This window comes from Colias croceus, chromosome 2 (assembly GCF_905220415.1).
Source record: "Colias croceus chromosome 2, ilColCroc2.1".
Taxonomy (NCBI): Eukaryota; Metazoa; Arthropoda; class Insecta; order Lepidoptera; family Pieridae; genus Colias; species Colias croceus.
Window position 1 is genome coordinate 1,170,985 of NC_059538.1, and position 18,001 is coordinate 1,188,985.

The 18,001-nt window shown below is 36.4% G+C and overlaps 2 protein-coding genes across 2 annotated transcripts; one reads left to right on the top strand and one right to left on the bottom strand.

Annotated features, from left to right (window-relative positions):
- Positions 1-139: 139 nt before the first annotated feature.
- On the top strand, positions 140-12,129 carry LOC123703547 (adenylate kinase 8). Its single transcript, XM_045651610.1, has 12 exons — positions 140-257; positions 341-476; positions 1,902-1,987; positions 2,584-2,689; positions 3,054-3,238; positions 3,728-3,941; positions 4,267-4,391; positions 6,100-6,191; positions 7,388-7,461; positions 7,694-7,767; positions 11,249-11,336; positions 11,952-12,129. The coding sequence occupies exons 1-12, from the start codon at positions 165-167 to the stop codon at positions 12,044-12,046; spliced, it is 1,368 nt and encodes a 455-aa protein (XP_045507566.1). The 5' UTR covers positions 140-164; the 3' UTR covers positions 12,047-12,129.
- Positions 12,130-12,156: 27 nt separating this feature from the next.
- Positions 12,157-16,351, bottom strand: LOC123703554 (endoplasmic reticulum chaperone BiP). The gene is made up of 3 exons (XM_045651622.1): positions 16,212-16,351; positions 15,536-15,676; positions 12,157-14,572 (listed from the first exon to the last, which is right to left on the bottom strand). Exons 2-3 carry the CDS (start codon positions 15,655-15,657, stop codon positions 12,724-12,726), a joined length of 1,971 nt encoding a protein of 656 aa, XP_045507578.1. The 5' UTR covers positions 15,658-15,676; positions 16,212-16,351; the 3' UTR covers positions 12,157-12,723.
- Between the last annotated feature and the right edge of the window lie 1,650 nt (positions 16,352-18,001).

Sequence of the window (18,001 nt, forward strand, 5' to 3'; positions counted from 1 at the left end):
CAAATAAAACTCTTGAATTAATATTGGAACCTCCACCGTTTTTGGAAATATCCAAAGATACCAATCAATATGTCAAAAGAAAACTGAATTATAGTAATTTGTTGCTTGTTTGTTGTTATTCAGCGAATATTTGATATACAAAAGTAATTTTTAAGTAGCTAAAAATGACTGAAACGGATGCTACAAGGAGACCGCTCCAAATGCCTGAAACTTTTCTACCATACCTTGAAAAACATAGAATATACCAATTATTCAAAGTAAGCTGAGTTTTCAGTTTTCATATTTGCTATGAAATAATTTAAGGTAAGCTAATATACGTTTACAACATTTTTTTTTAAAGGATATGGTCAGAGATTTAGTGATACATTTACCAAAAGATCATTTGAAGCACATGAAAGTATTTGTGGGGCGTCACTTGCACAGTACTAAGGACGTCGACAGGGTAATATTTTTGGTTTCCCCGGAACTTAAAATAGGTAAGGCTTTAGGTTCTTAATAATTTATTTTATTTTGTACTTATATGTGTTGTTACGTGCGGACTTCGTTAATTTCTGTAAAAGTGATAATATCTACCAGCGAATTAATTGTTTTTAACCGACTTCAAAAAAAAGGAGGAGGTTATCAATTCGGCCGGTATATTTTTTTTTTTTTTTTATGTATGTACACTGATTACTCCGAGGTTTCTGAACCGATTTACGTGATTCTTTTTTTGTTCGATGCGGGATGGTGTCGAATTGGTCCCATAAAAATTTTATTCGAATAGGCCCAGTAGTTTTTATTTTATGAGCATTTTTGTCTGTAGGTATTTGTAAATTTTGCAAGTGCAAGTTTGAAGTCGGTTGTTTTTAACGCAGTTATCACTTGTATAGTCTCGGGTCTTCATAGCTTTTGAAACCAGGAGCTCTGCGCGCTAATCACTGCATAAAAACGCAATGATATAGAACTTGTATTCAGGTACAACTGTACCAAGTTCGATTATTACCATAAATTGTTATATTGTTACCATCTGAAACAATGCCTTTACAATCCGTCTCTTTCTTCTAGTACCTAAATCCAAGTAATATAGTTACTTTTAAAATCTTATGGCCACAAATTATTACTATTGTATTGGAAGTCAGCATCGCAGTCGGCAGTATTAGTAATTTTATGTTCCTGCAAAATAGTATGAGCAATGTTGTCTGACTGACATATAGCTAAGTGCTGATTTACACAGGGTCAGTAACTGACTACAAATTCGAGGCAAATCAGTGCTGACCCGAAAAAAACCCTGTGTAAACAAATTTGAAGTCAGTACAGAGGCTTGAAGTCAGCGCTGAGTTGAATATTCGGACACGAATATTTTAGAGTCAGTTGGCGCCCCCCGCTACCCGCGCACCCCCAAGTCAGCCAAATAAACCCCGTGTAAATAGACAAGTCAGTGCTTGGTTAGTCATTGCCACTGCGTTGTAGAGTGACCACGTTTTTTTCGCTGGCGATAAAAATGACCCGTAAGCGAAGACGAAACCTTAAAATGGGTGCAATTATATGGCAAAAACGAGTGCCTTTGGGATATTAAATCCCTAAATCCATTTTCTTACCCATTATCGTTTATTTTTAGTTATATCTCATTTTCTACAATTTCTATTAACTCATTCAACAGCAAAATTGATAAATTTTTCAACAAATAATTAAATCGTCGTTTCAGTTGTTTTCGTGAATTCATTTTTCCCACTGACTTCACAAACGTGTGGTCACCGTGAGAAACGCACCACTACTACTTACTTCATGTAAACAGTTAAAGTCAGTCGAGGCGCTGAAATTGGCGCTGCGACTGACTTGTCTACTGACCCCGTGTAAATCAGCACTTAAATGTTTAAATAAGCTACTTTGCAGCAAAATCATGATATCCACAATAATTCCAGATATAAACAGACTAGTTCGAGAAATGTTAAAAGATTTGGGCATAATTGTAATCAGTCGCCGATGCGTAATGGATCGCTACGAGAAGGTAATCGACGACTTTATAGTTTAAATTTATTTAAGTATACTTACTAATATTATAAAGCCGACGAGTTTGTTTATTTGAACGCGCTAATCTCAGGTCCGATTTGAAAAATTCTTTCGGTGTTAAATAGTCCATTTTTCGAGTAAGGCTATAGGCATATATATGTATCATCACGCTAAGACCAACAGGAGTGGAGCACTGCGGGTAAAACCGCAGGGCACAACTAGTTATAATATATTATTCAATTCATCCATCCATCCACCCGGAACCCTTAACAATAAAACCAAATATAAAAGTATATTTTGGATCAAACAATTTTGGCAATAATTTCCAGGATCGTCTCAAAACATTGGGCACCGCTCTTAATTGATTGTCAAAAATAAAATTAATTGTATTGCAATACAAACAATTGTTCTATTAGGATTCTTAATAATTGTCTATTTAATACAATACATACATAATAGTACCTACTTGTGTATATAAGTGTATTTAATGAAATTAGAGGACATATAAAACGTAGCTGACAGCAGTTTTTCTCTTATATAGTTAATAACGAGTATCGCGGTACCGATAAGAAATAAAAGATAATCACGTTCTAGCACGATAACTACGTGCCTGGGTGTATTTCACCAGAGCTGATGTCGGAAGTTACGAAAACTCTGACTCTGAAAGACCCTGTGCCGCAATCCGGTTGGCTGATGTTTGGTATGACAACATGATCAGAATTTTTAAAAATGAAATATTCTTGCAGATTTGTAAATTTTTGTTGATGTAGGTATATAATCATTTTTTCATCTACGATCCTAACATGATTACTAATAGGTACATATGTACTACAAGTGTAATATACTGTTGAAATAGACATAATTAGTATTTTCTGCAGAAATCCTACATATTACGTAATAAATGGGTAGCCTAACTATAATCTGATTGGATTTTTTTTATGTTACCTAGGTATTAATTAAACTTTTTAGGGTATTTTTAAACCTATTTTACGCTCACGGAAATAGGCTTTGAGGATAAAGTAAAGTTCGATTCCTATTAACACCAAGATACGTCAAATAACTAGATCACCCCTGCACGGTCCGTGAAGCGCAGTGCCTGCAACAAGATGGCGTCTTGCCAACTGTCACGCTGGTGCTGACACCTCCACCGCCAGTGGCGCCGACCACTGTGGACCCGTGGACCCCAGCACGATCCTTCTTCCAGCAGGACTTTGAGGGGCTGAAGTTTGTGTACAAGTCCACGTTGAAGGTCTTGAAATATGTCATTCACGTCGTGTGTGTGTAAAGATTCCAATGAAAAATGAATTCCATTTATTTACGATTATAATAAGTAATTTTAATAAGACCAATTTGATATTTAAATTACGATTAGCTACGCTTTTGATAAGTTTTAACTTACAATGAGATTGAGAAATGCATTAGGCACGTAGTTACCTATGCCGCATGTTCAATCTATCATGGTAGGTATTTTTTTTTAGATTTGTTTATACATTCTCTTTTCTATGATGAGTAGGTAGTAGAGTAGTTCATATTAAAACTACCAGCTACCTTTAGAAATAAAATGCATAATATAATAAGAAGGCTTGAATGATCCTACAACTTCAGACTTCAGTCCACTTCAGTCAAACAAAAATAACGTTACCAAGCATGTAGAATTTAAAAATGTCAAATTAAAACTATCTTCTTTTTCCTTTTACTTAATTAAATAATTGCTTACACTCCCAGTTCTCACCCACAGGAAGTGTACATAGAACAAGATGACGACCACGAGAAGTGCGCAATGAAGTGTTTCAACGCGATCCGCGCGTGCGCGTCCGGGGCGCAGGGGCCAGGGCAGGGAGTGCACGCGAGCGGGGCCCCGGGCGTGTACCGCGTGCTGCTTATCGGGCCCCGGGGCTCCGGCAGGCGCACGCAGGCCATGGCCGCCGCTAAGCAGTTTGATTTGGTTTATTGTGCGTTGTGTTTATGAAAAAACGTTTTATCACCATCCTTCTTTCTTCCTAGAATAATATGCATGATAGTGGGGCCCTGGAGGTTTACCGCGTAGCGTTGCTCAGCCTTTTTAATGAACTACAGAAAAGATGCTCGAGACTTTAGGCTGATAGTTTTAATGTACGGTGCATTTTTTGGACCATTATAATCACCGCAAAAAGGTTTGATCTAGTTTTTATGTGAAAGGTTTGCTCTCATTTTAGTTGAAATCATTGTTGTGATAAATAAAGCAAACAAAACTAAGTAACCGATCTATTGCAAAATTCTAATGGTATAAATATTTAGTGGAATTCGGACTGCTCTTCAATGAGGCGAAAATGAAGAACGATGATATCGGCAAGAAACTCCGCAGCATCGGATGCAGCGTACAGATGCGAGCTGATATTGTAAGAAGACGTATCGCTATGAAGGTTATTGACAGCAGTTGAATTTCTGTAGTCATTTTTAACCTTAGAGCCCTCTTCACAAAGGGTAGAGGGCAAGAAGCTTATATCTTACACTGGAGATTTCGGTATGAGCATTGACGTGTAACAAGAAAATATTGCCCAGTTCATGTTTTTTATCACTTTCACACCTAACTTGGTATTGCCACTGTTAATTACGAAGTTTTCCCAAGGCTACTATGTATGCTGTAATATTCTGTGCAAAAGGTTAGTTTTTGTTTGGTTTTTGTACATGAGTTTGTTGATAAATTGCCAAAAACGTCATTCAGAAGCATTGTTGGATTAGACAATTATTATTTATGCTAAATAAAATAAGTATCTGAACCAATTATTAAAAAGCGATACTTCCTGATTATGGGTAGTCACCATAATAAAATTGTAGCAACTCTCACTTTGTCAATATGGCATGTGTGTCAAAAAAATTGCGTCGCTTCGAATATTTAAGTTAATATTGTTGCTTATTTAATGAATATTTTCCGAATATAATGAATGCATTGTATTGTGCAAAATTGCAGAAGTGTTTGGATACCAAATTCTGGCATAGAATTTCACAGGCAAGTGTATATTTACGTTATTTACAATATTCCTCAATACTCCTGCATTTACCTGTTTAGAATCATTTCAATGGCAAAAATTGTCTAATTTAGCATCATTTTAGTAAGCAGTCATGTTAAATTTGTTATTTCCCCAATACTTTATCATTTTTCAACAAGTTTTCAATAAACAAATTTAACAAGTAAGGTAACCATGATGACGAGTTTTTATGGATAGCGAGGAGAATATATTGTAATAACAATATTATGATGAAAATTTAGAACACCATTTTAAAGATTGTTACTAGTAATGAAACAACACACGACATCGGTGTTGCACTCACATGTAGTTATAAGATTGTTCGTTTTTACATTGAAATTTATACTTTTTTAACTTACCTTATATTTTTTTGTTTTACGTATTTCAGCTTTCCAAAAAGTAAAATAAAAAGAAATATATGTGCCCATCAAGGTTACTGGGGATTACGACCCAGAAAAAATACCTTTTGAAAAATAAACTTTGTAAAGTTAGCTGAAATTTGTGCAAGGCAGCTAAACAGTTTTTCTTTGATGATTTTGGCTTGAAATTGACCAGTCGAAGCAACGCGTTTAAAAAGAAGATCTGAGTAGCTTACAATTTGGTAAACAGCATCTGATGCAAAACACAACTTTCCTCTATTTACATAGGATGTTAATGCTATATATCGGTTCACATCCAAGCTTTGTAGCCAAAAGTTATTTAAAACTATCATTCTATACCAATTAAAATTGTATGTACCTATAAAGTATGACCATAATATTATAATATAAATACTGTTAAAAATATACCTATGTCGTTATTATTTATATACCATGATTTTTAGTTTTTTCTATTTTGAAAAATCCTGAATTTACAAACCAGCGTGGTCACTCAACAGAAAGAGACAAAAAACATGACTGACGTCATTCTAGGTCATATTTTCTTGTTACAAGTTAATGATCATAGTGCAATCTCCAGTGTATTAGATATAAGCTTCTTGGTAGAGGGTCAAAAATGTCTATGATCGGCCCATTATACTTTTTATCTTTATTCTGATCTAGCGAGCATAACTCGTTTAGAAAGTTGATGGCAGGGGTTTTTTTTAAAGTTATTTTCTTCACAGGATTGCATTGACCACGGTTGGATTCTCACCGGATATCCGGCTTCTGGCGTTGACTTCGAGCTACTTGACATGATGCCGACTCCGCCTAATCGGTTATTATTAATTATTCAACTTTAAACCTGGTCGTCATAATATCAATTTAATAATAATATTAAGATGTTCACATACAGAAAGAGGCTTCACACATCGAAGTTAATTACCATACTGTCACTATAAATAAGCTATGAAACATATTGCATAATATTATTTCACCAGCAGTAAGTTGATTTTACTTCTATAACCCACGGCCTATATTACTTGCTCTGTGACCCACGGGGCCAACCAGAGTACAGTCGGGGCAACCAACGACAAACACACAATTTAACGTTACCTTATAGCGGTCAGGCGGGTAATAATACAGTGTTCAGTGTTCCCATAACTTTCAAATATGTAAACTGTATTGGACATTGGTAATCTCAGAAACATGAACGATCTTATTGCTGTGGCTAAATTGGTTTCAGTAAGGTCTATAAAGTTACTTTCTACTAGTGAAAGCTGATCTAGAAATACAATTAAACACGCTCAGAGATAAATTTTCGCAAGTTATATAAATAAATTCGATAACGAAATACCTACTTATACCGTCTCTAACGGTAAAGTTGTAGGCTAATAATAGCACTAGTTTATTGATCTCTAGATTTTGAGTTATTTCTAATTGAGTACCGTCGAAATTCAATTTTAAAACTTATAGATTTCTTATCGAACTAGCAATACCTATGGTTAATGGTTATTACGATCATGTTGGATGTAGGATCATGGGACATATACCTAACTGTCGATCGGGACATAATCGGTGACCGCTGTTCTTGGAATAATATTTTTAGAGATATCATTCAAAGGAGAGAAAAGATAAGATATAAAAAGATCTATATGCATATTATGTCGTGGCCATATCGTAGATTTGCTCATTTCATGATATGATCGATCATTTCACGAAATGGTCGCATTTCATGAAATGGCCAACATGGTTTGATCAGATCGTTAAATCGTCAACGTTTCACGATATAGTCATCCACATTTGGCCAGATCGTATAAAATATATAAAGTCCGTGGCCACGACACATACATATAATAATAAAAATGAAACTCGACGATCATGTGTGCTGCATGCGTGTTTTTATTTTTATTTTAATGTGTTTCACAGTGAATGTGTTCTTGGGCCCTACATAGTCACTCAAAATCTTTAATGGCCACATTATTAATTTAAAATTTGTACCTATTGTTTTTTTATGAATGAATTTATTTTCAGAGTAATATTTCTAAATGTTGATTGGAATACTTGTAAAGCTCGAGCAACAGCGCGTGGTGTGGACTGGTGTACAGGTAGGTATAAACGAAACTGTACATCAAAATATTTTATCCCATGCAAACAATCAGCAGACCTTAAAATGTTTGGACTACCAGTAAACAGTAGTAGTTTTAATATGACCGCAGATAATGGTAAAAGTACTTTCACCTACAAAATGTGGAATGTTCTAGAATTAAATTCAAACTCAAATGTTACCATAGTCAAAGGACTTTAGTCTGTAATAGAAATAAAGTTAAATTATCATAGGTCAAGAACAACCTTTGGGCACGGGCCCACGAGTGCTGCCCCGGCCTGCTGATGCCGAACAGCTTGATGCTGAGGTAAAAGCTATTATATTTCCTCATTATCTGGTACATTTGTCTTTTTGATTTGAGAATGTGACATATTTTTTCTTTCGCGTGGATAAACTGTTGAACTCGAAGAATCGTTGCACTTGCTTATGTTGATCATATTTTAAAGTACTTAATAAAGAAGTAGCAAATGTATAGGTACATTTAGGTAGTTAGGGTAAACGCAGGTATTAACGACCCCTCTAAGGCAATTTCAAAATCAACCATATTTTTTAAGTATACTGGTTCTTCTAAAGATTTATAATTTCATTTTATATGCTAGTGTTATGTATAAAAAATGTATTTATTGAAGCAAATACATTCTAATAAAGGATTATCTTGTAAAAAATAATTTACAATGTGACTTAGTCGATTGTTGCTATTACCGACCCATAAAAACGGCTGTGAAGCTATTAACGATTTTTATGCAGCTATTCCCGATCGTATGTGAGAGGAAGCCTTTTTCCAGCAATGGAATGTATAGAAGCTAGTGATGATGATGATTACCGATCTTAATAAAATGAAATAAAAATGCAAATATATTCGTATTTTTTTATTGTAGTTATTTTTAATAAAACAAATGAGTACTTTTTAGTAATGAACTAAATAATTACAAACTTTTAAATTAATCAACATAATACTATTAATATATGTACATATATTAAATTAAGGATTTCAAACTCTAGGATATTTCGTTATGCTATTTGATTGATTGCTTCGGCGAGTTGTGTTTTACTGAATACTTTTCGCCGCTTTCGTGGCTCCATATTTCTGGAAAAAATATACCTAATTATATGTTTTATGTTAATTGAACCTAAAAAAAATATAATTTTTAATAGGTACCTATTATGTCATAAAAGTAATAAAAATATATTTGCACGCTCAATTACGAGCGGAATGTTTAAGGATCAATATTATCTGTATATACAAACATCTTTATTCTACATTCTGCAAATAAAGCAATTTGAATTTGAATTTGTAGATGAGAAACTAAACAATCTATATTCGATCGGTAATAGCTTCCTATAGTTGCTATTGCCGACCCACATGGGTCGGTATTAAAGTATGTAAGTATAAACCTAAATTGTATTACCGACCCATAAAAAAATGGTTATTTTAATTCATTTGACCATCAGACTATAAAATAGATTATAATTGATTAATGTCATACAAAATATGAACAAATGCATATTGTTTAAACAAAAAAAACAATGATTTACTACTGTAACTATTCGATAGGGATCCTCGAAAATATCATAACTTTGTATAAATTGACAACGCTAAAAGACACAACACTAGACAAAAAAGTTTAGTCGCTAATAGATTTTTATGAAGACTCATAGCTTAGATTTAAACTGGTCCATAAGACCACTTGTGTTAGTGTGATATAATAACATAAAAGAAAATAAAACAAAAAGTTACGTTGCTGCCATTGCCGACTTACGGGTCGTTGATACCTGCCACGACTTAAACTGGTGAAGCTAACACCGTCCCATTTTAATTTTAAGTTTTATCGTTTCAAATTACTTTTTATTAATAAAATGTTGTAAGAAATGAAAAGTTGACACTTAAATGCATTGACATTTAGTAATATAAATTAAAGTATAGATGTCATTTGTTTGTAAATGTCTTAAAAAGATACTCACAGTACTTACCCGAAGGAACAACGGAACAGTACGACACGTCCTGCTTCCACGCTACCCCGCAGCAACTTACGCATTTTAACTCTTTTTTGCTCAGTTACTCACTCTAACGTTAAAGTATACGATGCTCAATTAATACATTCGTGTATAACTTTGCCTACCTATAGCTAGAATAGTTCTGGAAACGTTTAAATTTCGAATTACTTTTATAGGTCGGTAATACCTTCAGATTTTCGATGGGTCGTTGATAGCTGCGTTTACCTTACCGATCTTTTACAAATTAAAATATTCGTCGTTTTAATACATATAATAATATGACTTATTGTATCATTTGAGATTTAATAATGCTTTATGGAAAAAAAAAAAACAGTTAGTTCAGTAGTTACATAAAAGTAAAATCTAACGCATATATCAAAACCTCATATCGTAATCTATTCTTAATATTATAAAGCTAAAGAGTTTGTATGTTTGAACGCGCTAATCTCAGGAACTAGGTACTGGTCCGATTTGAAAAATTCTTTCGGTGTTAGATAGCCCCTACCTATATCGAGGAAGGCTAATAGGTAGGCTATAATATTATATCATCACGCTAAGAGCAACAGGAGGGGAGCCACGATGGTGAAACCGCGCGACGCGGCTAGTATGATAAATAAATGAAGAATTTAAGATTAGTGGAACCTTAACGTCGTTAGCATGACCTACTAGCCTGGTATCCGGGACGTGAGTCAGCTATCCGCACTTTCGACTACCACAGCTAAATTTTGCTTTCGTTACACTGCAGTTTCAAGATTTAATTGACCATTGGATATTGTCACTTATTCCAACTTCCAATTATCTTAAGTTTCCGAGTTCCATAATACTCGGGTACCACCAAAAGGACGGTACCCGGACCTTTGGAAGGCTTACGTGGTTGTAACCGAATATGGATTATGTTTCTTTTACTTATACTCGAATACAATTGAACAGATTTTAATGATACTTGGCAGTGATGTAGCTTATAAATATGCACCAGAATAACACATAAGCTTTGGATATACTCCTTGTTTTTGACCGAGGGTGAAGCCGGACTTGACACACAAGGATTAAATTACTTCCACATGCCTTCACGATACGACGTCATTATAATGTAAACATTTCTTCGACATTTTTTTTTATTATACTTAAGGTGAACGATCTTACATCCAGGGCCGTCGCTACCCCCGTATCAAGTATACGGGGCCCCGAGGCTAAAGAGGGGCCCCAATACATTGATGTATCATAAAATTAATAGATTCTAAAATGAAAACGTTAGATCGCTACTAAAATAACAATGGCAACGGATTTATTACTTAGTTATTACTTTCACGTAATAGCGGTAACGGTCAGGTTTTTGGTTACAACGGTTATTCAACCCAATAACACGTTTACTAGGTCATAGTACATCACACATGCATGCTAAAAAGCACACAGTTATGTATTTAATAAAATCAGTTAACGTCGATATTAGCACCGCTAAAAATTAGTTTTATATGCGTGTTGAATTATTGAACATTTTCATCATAATTTTGTACGGTTTCATTAGGTACACGTTAATGCTTAGTACTTACACTTTATTGTAATCATCTTTTTGTTATATTATAATAAAATATTATGTTTGATACTAAGTACCTACTTACGCGCCGGCGCGGCGCGCGTTTCTGTTTTCTTGCAGCTTGCTTGTACAACGTCCACACTTGTACCGTTGTCCGTTGCGCGTTGAACGGTATAAACTTTCGGTACCTAGATGGAAACTTATTATTGGTAAAAGAGCGAAGCCGCGAAATCTATAAAACAGACATTTGTTTTTTCAGTTAGATACGTTCTTCACTGAATCGCTTGCTGAGCTAAGGGCTGCGGCTGGTATAACTGCAGTAGAAGTGGACGGAAATGATCAAATCGGTAGTAAATCTTGATATCGATAGTCTTATGATGTTCTAGTAGCTCTTTCGTTATGGAATCGGGATAAAACCAATAACTATCATTGAGATAATATTACTACCTACGTATGGAGGTCGAGACACCACGAACAAAATCTGTGCTCCATTTTTTTGCTCTAAGTTTTAAAAATTATTATCTAGTTAGGTAATTACCGATGAAAGTTATTCCTTTGCACTTTTTCGTATTATTTGTGCAATATCGTAACACACACGAAGGCATATTTGATGCGTTTCACTTTAAAACAAAAAATGAGCGTGCAGTTACGCCATATGGCGTATGTTGAGCGGAACATAAGTGATGTAGGTGGTGTCGTCTCAATATGTATATCTCAATGATAACTATGTTTATAGCTAAACCACAGATTAACGAACTCATTTGTGAAGGTAGTTATTTAAAACAATTAACACAGATCAATGAACTACATGGTCAAAGTCAAATTGCTCATTATTATCGAGGTTTCACATTACATAATGTGAATTTTATTGACCGTGGTTAATATTTATCAAAAGATTGCCATATTATATTACCGTCGTGGATAAAAGATTTTTTCAATTTGATTTAAAATTTATTTTCCAGATCAAGTTCAAGTGAGGATTCAAGCAGCTATAATGGCGTCGCCATCTTTCAATATCGAATATTGCTCTCAATTACGAAATGTATGCGGGGACTAACAGTGCTACCTACATAGTTTTATATTATTCTGTGATACTACTATGTACTTTAATTTATTTAACCTTGGTTTTAACATGATTGCACTGGGCAGAAAAATAAAAGAAATAAATTCTTCATAGAAAAAATGTTTTATTATGTACTCTTCCGTACTTCTTTATATTATTTCTACATAATTATTCTGCTAATAATTAAGAACTAACATTTCAGCAGTCTCAAAAACAATTACATACGATAAAGAACACTGAGGCAGTCTCGAAAGCGAGACTAGCAGATGTTTAGAGGAAACACCTCTCATAGAGAACAGATTCTTCACAATTAACTCTATTGCTCTATTAAAATTAAAAATGCATCATTTTATACAAAACATACGCATACATACAAATCATACATTCACGCGAGCGGCGGCGATTGTAAAACTTGTACAGTCAAAGATAATAATAATTCGCCTGCGATTGATTTTACATTAAATATAAATTACGTTGACTATACGTTTGGCAGATTCGTCCATCGACCACCACAAGCCTCATTCACGCGGCACACGAATAAATATACACAACACGAGCAAAAAACACATCGTATCCGCACCATGTTACGGACTACGTGCATTGCGCTGGCATCGCACGTAGCCCGTAGCGACGGAGATCACATTTGGCTATCACTCGTTATCAGTCTGTGATTACAACTCGTCTTTGAATTCGTCATCTTCTCCGCCCGCTCCCTGAGGAGGCACGCCACCTTGACCTTGGTATAACTTGGCGATGATCGGTTGGACGACGTCTTCTACTGTCTTCTTCTGTTTCTTGTACTCTTCAGCATCAGCGTCCTGGTTATCTTCGAGCCACTTGATAGCGGCATCGATAGCTTCTTCCATCTTGGTCTTTTCGTCGTCGCTGACTTTAGCGCCGAGCTTTTCTTTGTCTTGGAGTTGGTTCTTGATGGAGTATGCGTAGCTCTCCAATTCATTCCTAGCTTCGACGCGTTCCTTTAGTTTCTTGTCATCGTCAGCGAATTTCTCCGCGTCCTTGATCATTCTTTCGATATCTTCTGGCGTTAATCTGTTCTGGTCATTTGTGATGACAATCTTTTCCCTGTTTCCTGTGCCCTTGTCTTCAGCCGATACTTGAAGGATACCGTTGGCATCGATTTCGAAGGTGACCTCAATTTGTGGAATGCCTCTTGGCGCAGGTGGGATGCCAGTCAGATCGAACTTTCCAAGCAAGTGGTTGTCTTTAGTCATAGGACGTTCACCTTCATACACCTGAATGGTGACGGTGTGTTGGTTGTCGCTAGCGGTGGAGAAGATTTGAGATTTCTTGGTAGGAATGACGGTGTTACGGGGGATGAGCTTGGTCATGACACCTCCGACGGTTTCGATACCCATAGTAAGAGGGTTGACGTCAAGAAGTACGATAGCGTCAGTGTCTTGTTCACCGCTGAGTACACCGGCTTGGACGGCGGCACCGTATGCGACGGCCTCATCGGGGTTGATGCCTCGGGATGGCTCTTTGCCGTTGAAGAATTCTTTGACAAGTTGTTGCACTTTGGGAATACGGGTTGAACCACCGACGAGTACGATTTCATCGACGTCTTTCTTGTTCATGTCGGCGTCTTCCAACACCTTTTGTACAGGTTTAAGGGTAGATCTGAACAGGTCCATGTTCAATTCTTCGAATTTAGCCCTGGTAAGAGTTTCGGAGAAGTCTTCACCTTCGAAGAAGGATTCAATTTCGATCTTAACTTGGTGGCTTGAAGACAAAGCTCTCTTAGCCTTTTCAACTTCACGACGCAATTTCTGGACGGCACGGTTGTCCTTTCTGATGTCCTTGCCCTTCTTCTTCTTGTACAGTTTGATGAAATGCTCCATGACTCTTTGATCGAAGTCCTCACCACCCAAGTGAGTGTCACCATTGGTGGCGACTACTTCGAATACACCGTTGTCGATGGTAAGAAGAGACACATCGAAAGTACCACCACCCAAATCGAATACGAGAACGTTCTTCTCTCCTTCTTTCTTGTCAAGACCGTAAGCGATGGCGGCAGCGGTGGGCTCGTTGATGATTCTCATGACGTTAAGTCCGGCAATGACACCAGCGTCCTTGGTAGCTTGACGTTGAGCGTCGTTGAAGTAAGCAGGGACTGTAACCACGGCGTGAGTGACCTTTTTGCCGAGATAAGCTTCGGCGGTTTCCTTCATCTTTGTGAGCACCATAGCGGAGATTTCTTCAGGAGCGAAGATTTTGTCACCCTGTGCGGTCATCACGGAGACGTGAGGTTTGCTGTTCTTCTCAACAACCTTGAATGGGAAGAATTTGACGTCATGTTGGACGGTGGAGTCTGTCCATTCACGACCGATTAGACGCTTGGCGTCGAAAACTGTGTTTTCGGGATTGGTTGTAAGCTGGTTCTTGGCGGCGTCTCCGATGAGACGTTCGCCGTCAGCTGTGAACGCTACATATGAGGGGGTGATACGGTTACCCTGGTCGTTGGCAATGATCTCCACTCGTCCATTCTTGTAGACACCGACACTGTTGACAAAAGAAAAAATCACATTAAATAAAAGAGGATATAATTAATGTTGATGATTTTATCCATTTATTTACGTTCATAACGCACATTTATGAGTCATATATCAAATTAAAGCTATTCTTTTCCGTAAATTACCAATAAATAAGTAATGAACAAAATGTTTCCTGAAAAATCTATTAATTTTTTTTTTATTAAAAATGCTTGCGGCCATATTTTGACTGGCAACCTAGTTAATATAATATATTCTCCTAATTATAAATAACTAGCTTACCGCCCGCGGCTTCGCCCGCTTTGTCTAAAACCTAATAAATTATATACTAAAACCTTCCTCTTGAATCACTCTATCTATTAAAAAAACCGCATCAAAATCCGTTGCGTAGTTTTAAAGATTTAAGCATACAAAGAGACATAGGGACAGAGAAAGCGACTTTGTTTTATACTATGTAGTGATAAATATAAATAAAAGTTTGGTTTAAGCAAAAAAAAACTTAACGCACTATCCTACTGTGAGATCTTAGATTATTGGGTATGATGATACGATAAAATCTTAACTATGAATCAAACTGTATTTAAACTTGAAACATTATTTTCTTTTATGACTCATATACCAATTTTATCTAAATAAATTCACACAGGCAGACACCACCTCCCACATAATATTTTATCATATCCTTAAAATATTTGTTAATAAAGATATTTTGAGATTATTTAATTAATGCCCATGCTGTGCGATAGATAAAAATAATTCTTTAATTTAATTCAAAACATTTTACAATATGCCGAGATTTTTCAAATGGGTATGTATGATTAGAAACATTACCTTTTTTTAATAATTATTTAAATTTAGGAACATGATTTTTATCTCAAGTAGCAACATTTCTATCTTATCTTATACAGTGTGGTTATATATTATTATGTTAAATTACCTATTAATTAACACATATAATAAAAAGTATATTTACCATGAGTATGTGGTACCCAAATCGATACCAATGACGGTGCCGATATCCTTGTCTTTCTCCTTCTTGTCCTCGGCGTACACCGCCGCCAGGACGCAAGCTAGCGCCAGCAAGTACCACCGCATTTTGTGCGAATTGACTATTCTAGAACAATCGAGAACAAAATTCATTAACTCTCTAGCAATATACAAAAAACGCTTGCAGTGTCGACAAACGGGTTCATTAGACCGTATCAAGGACACGCATGGGATAAAATCGTCAAACTCCTACCTACTTCAAGGGACACGTCAGACGAACGTGTCACAAGCCAACGCACCTAAACGGATCGAAGAGTAGGAACGATTAATGAAACTGAAAGTAAGCTGTAACGGTGAAATAGATAACGGTATGGGTAAATAGTTAAGTGGGACAACGCGCCGGCCCACAATGGGATGACATCGAGAAAATTCTTTGACGTTACATTAATGATACTCAATTGGGATGTTTTCTATGTATTTCGTTAAAAATGCATTCACGAAGCTGTATCGAATGCTTTTAATCAATATTACTTGAATTTCTATTAAGAAAATGCCATTGAACGGGAAAGTACAAGAAAGGTTATAAAAAAAGCTACGGTAAATTCTTGAATGAAATGATTATATTACACCAAAAAACGATAGAAATGAATATTAATATTTACCTTAAAAATAAATTAACTACTTCTTGTGAGAAAAGCGTTACACTTCCACAGTTTAAGCACTTTTTAACGATTCGAGAGCAAAATCAAATTCTCTGTAAAGTCCTTTACGTGCAATGTCTCGGGAAAAACTGAAGTTGTCAACGCCGACGACGCAGTTATTTAGCGCTAGTGTTGATCGTGTGTTAATTTGATTGGTCGTTTCATTGATGACGTTTATCAAAAATCGCGGTCATTGGACCAAGTAAACAGACTTGGCGATAGCTGATTGGCCCACGTTAGTTACTGGCAAAGTTATTCTTGCGAGGGCGATTCAAAAGGCCACGAAAGTGGATGACGAAGTTTTGGCGTGAATTTCAAATTATTTTGATGCAATAATTTCACAATAACTATCTATTTTATAACTTTATTTATAAATTATTGTATTGTATAAGATTCGGCAGTTTTTTATAATTCAATTTGTGCTAAATTAGTTAACTTAGTAGTTAGTACTATAATGTAATTCATACAACATTACAACCTTAGATTATGGATTGGTCTCCGCGCGCGCGCTACGACTAGATACCGCTCCACCTAAAAACAATAGCTCCGTGAGTGCGGCAACTCAGTTCTGTAGTGTGTGTGAGGCAATTTGTAAGGACGCTAGGTGACGCTAGTGTGTGTGAAGAATTGTACTGCCAGCTACATAAATTTTACCCCATAAATGGGAAATGGGCTATCTTGGAAAGAAGTTTGAAGAATATTTTTATTTCATTTTGGCCTTGCCGGGAATCGAACCCATGAACATGTGACTCAAATCCACTTGCGATGCCACTATACTATCACAAAGGTTTTTTAAAAGTAAAAAAGCGGTAATAAAAAAATAACATATATTATATGAGTCAGTTAAACAAGGTTAAACAGAAATAAATTATTGTTATTATCATTTTTTTTATAATATGCGTTAGTAATAGTATTGAAAAAAAAACATTATGAATAAAATAAGTTCAAATTAAAAGTGTGTTTTTGGGATATGCAGTACGGCAACACTAAATGGCGTCGTATTTTCGTAAACAACATTTTTTTTTTTTTTTTTTTTTTTATACTAAAACCGGCAAAGGAGCGGGCGGTGTACTGATGAGGGTGATCACCGCCGCCCATAGCAATTGCAGCGTTAGGTAACTTTGCGATTGTTTTGCCGGCCTTTTAGGGACGCGTAGGCTCTTTTTTTGAAGGCATCCATATCGTAGGTAGATGGAAACACCGAAGAAGGCAAGCTGTTCCACAATTTTGTTGTTCGGGGCAGAAAATGCCGTGAAAAACGCACAGTTGTTGATAGCCACTCATCCAGGTGGTGCGGATGGTACTTGAGCTTGTGTCGTGCAGTGCGATTGTGGAATTTGGCAGCCGGTATTAAGCCAAAAAGTTCCTCGGAACACTCCCCATTGTACAGGCGGTAGAATACGCACAGAGATGCAACGTCCCGCCGCAGTGCCAATGGATCGAGCCGATCGGTTAGCTCGGGTTTGCCGACGATTCGAGTGGCTCGACGTTGCAGGCGGTCAAGAGGAAGTAGTTGGTATTGGGGTGCTCCAGCCCAAAGGTGAGAACAGTATTCCATATGGGGCCGAACTTGTGCCTTATAGAGTTGCAGGCGGTGAGCTGGCGTGAAATACTGTCTCGCTCTAGCAAGCACCCCAAGTTTCTTAGAAGCCAATTTGGCCTTGTCCTCTAAATGACCCCTGAACTGCACGTCGCTCGCAATGTCGACACCGAGAATCCCGATATTCGGCGTGGCTTTGAGGAGAGTGTTT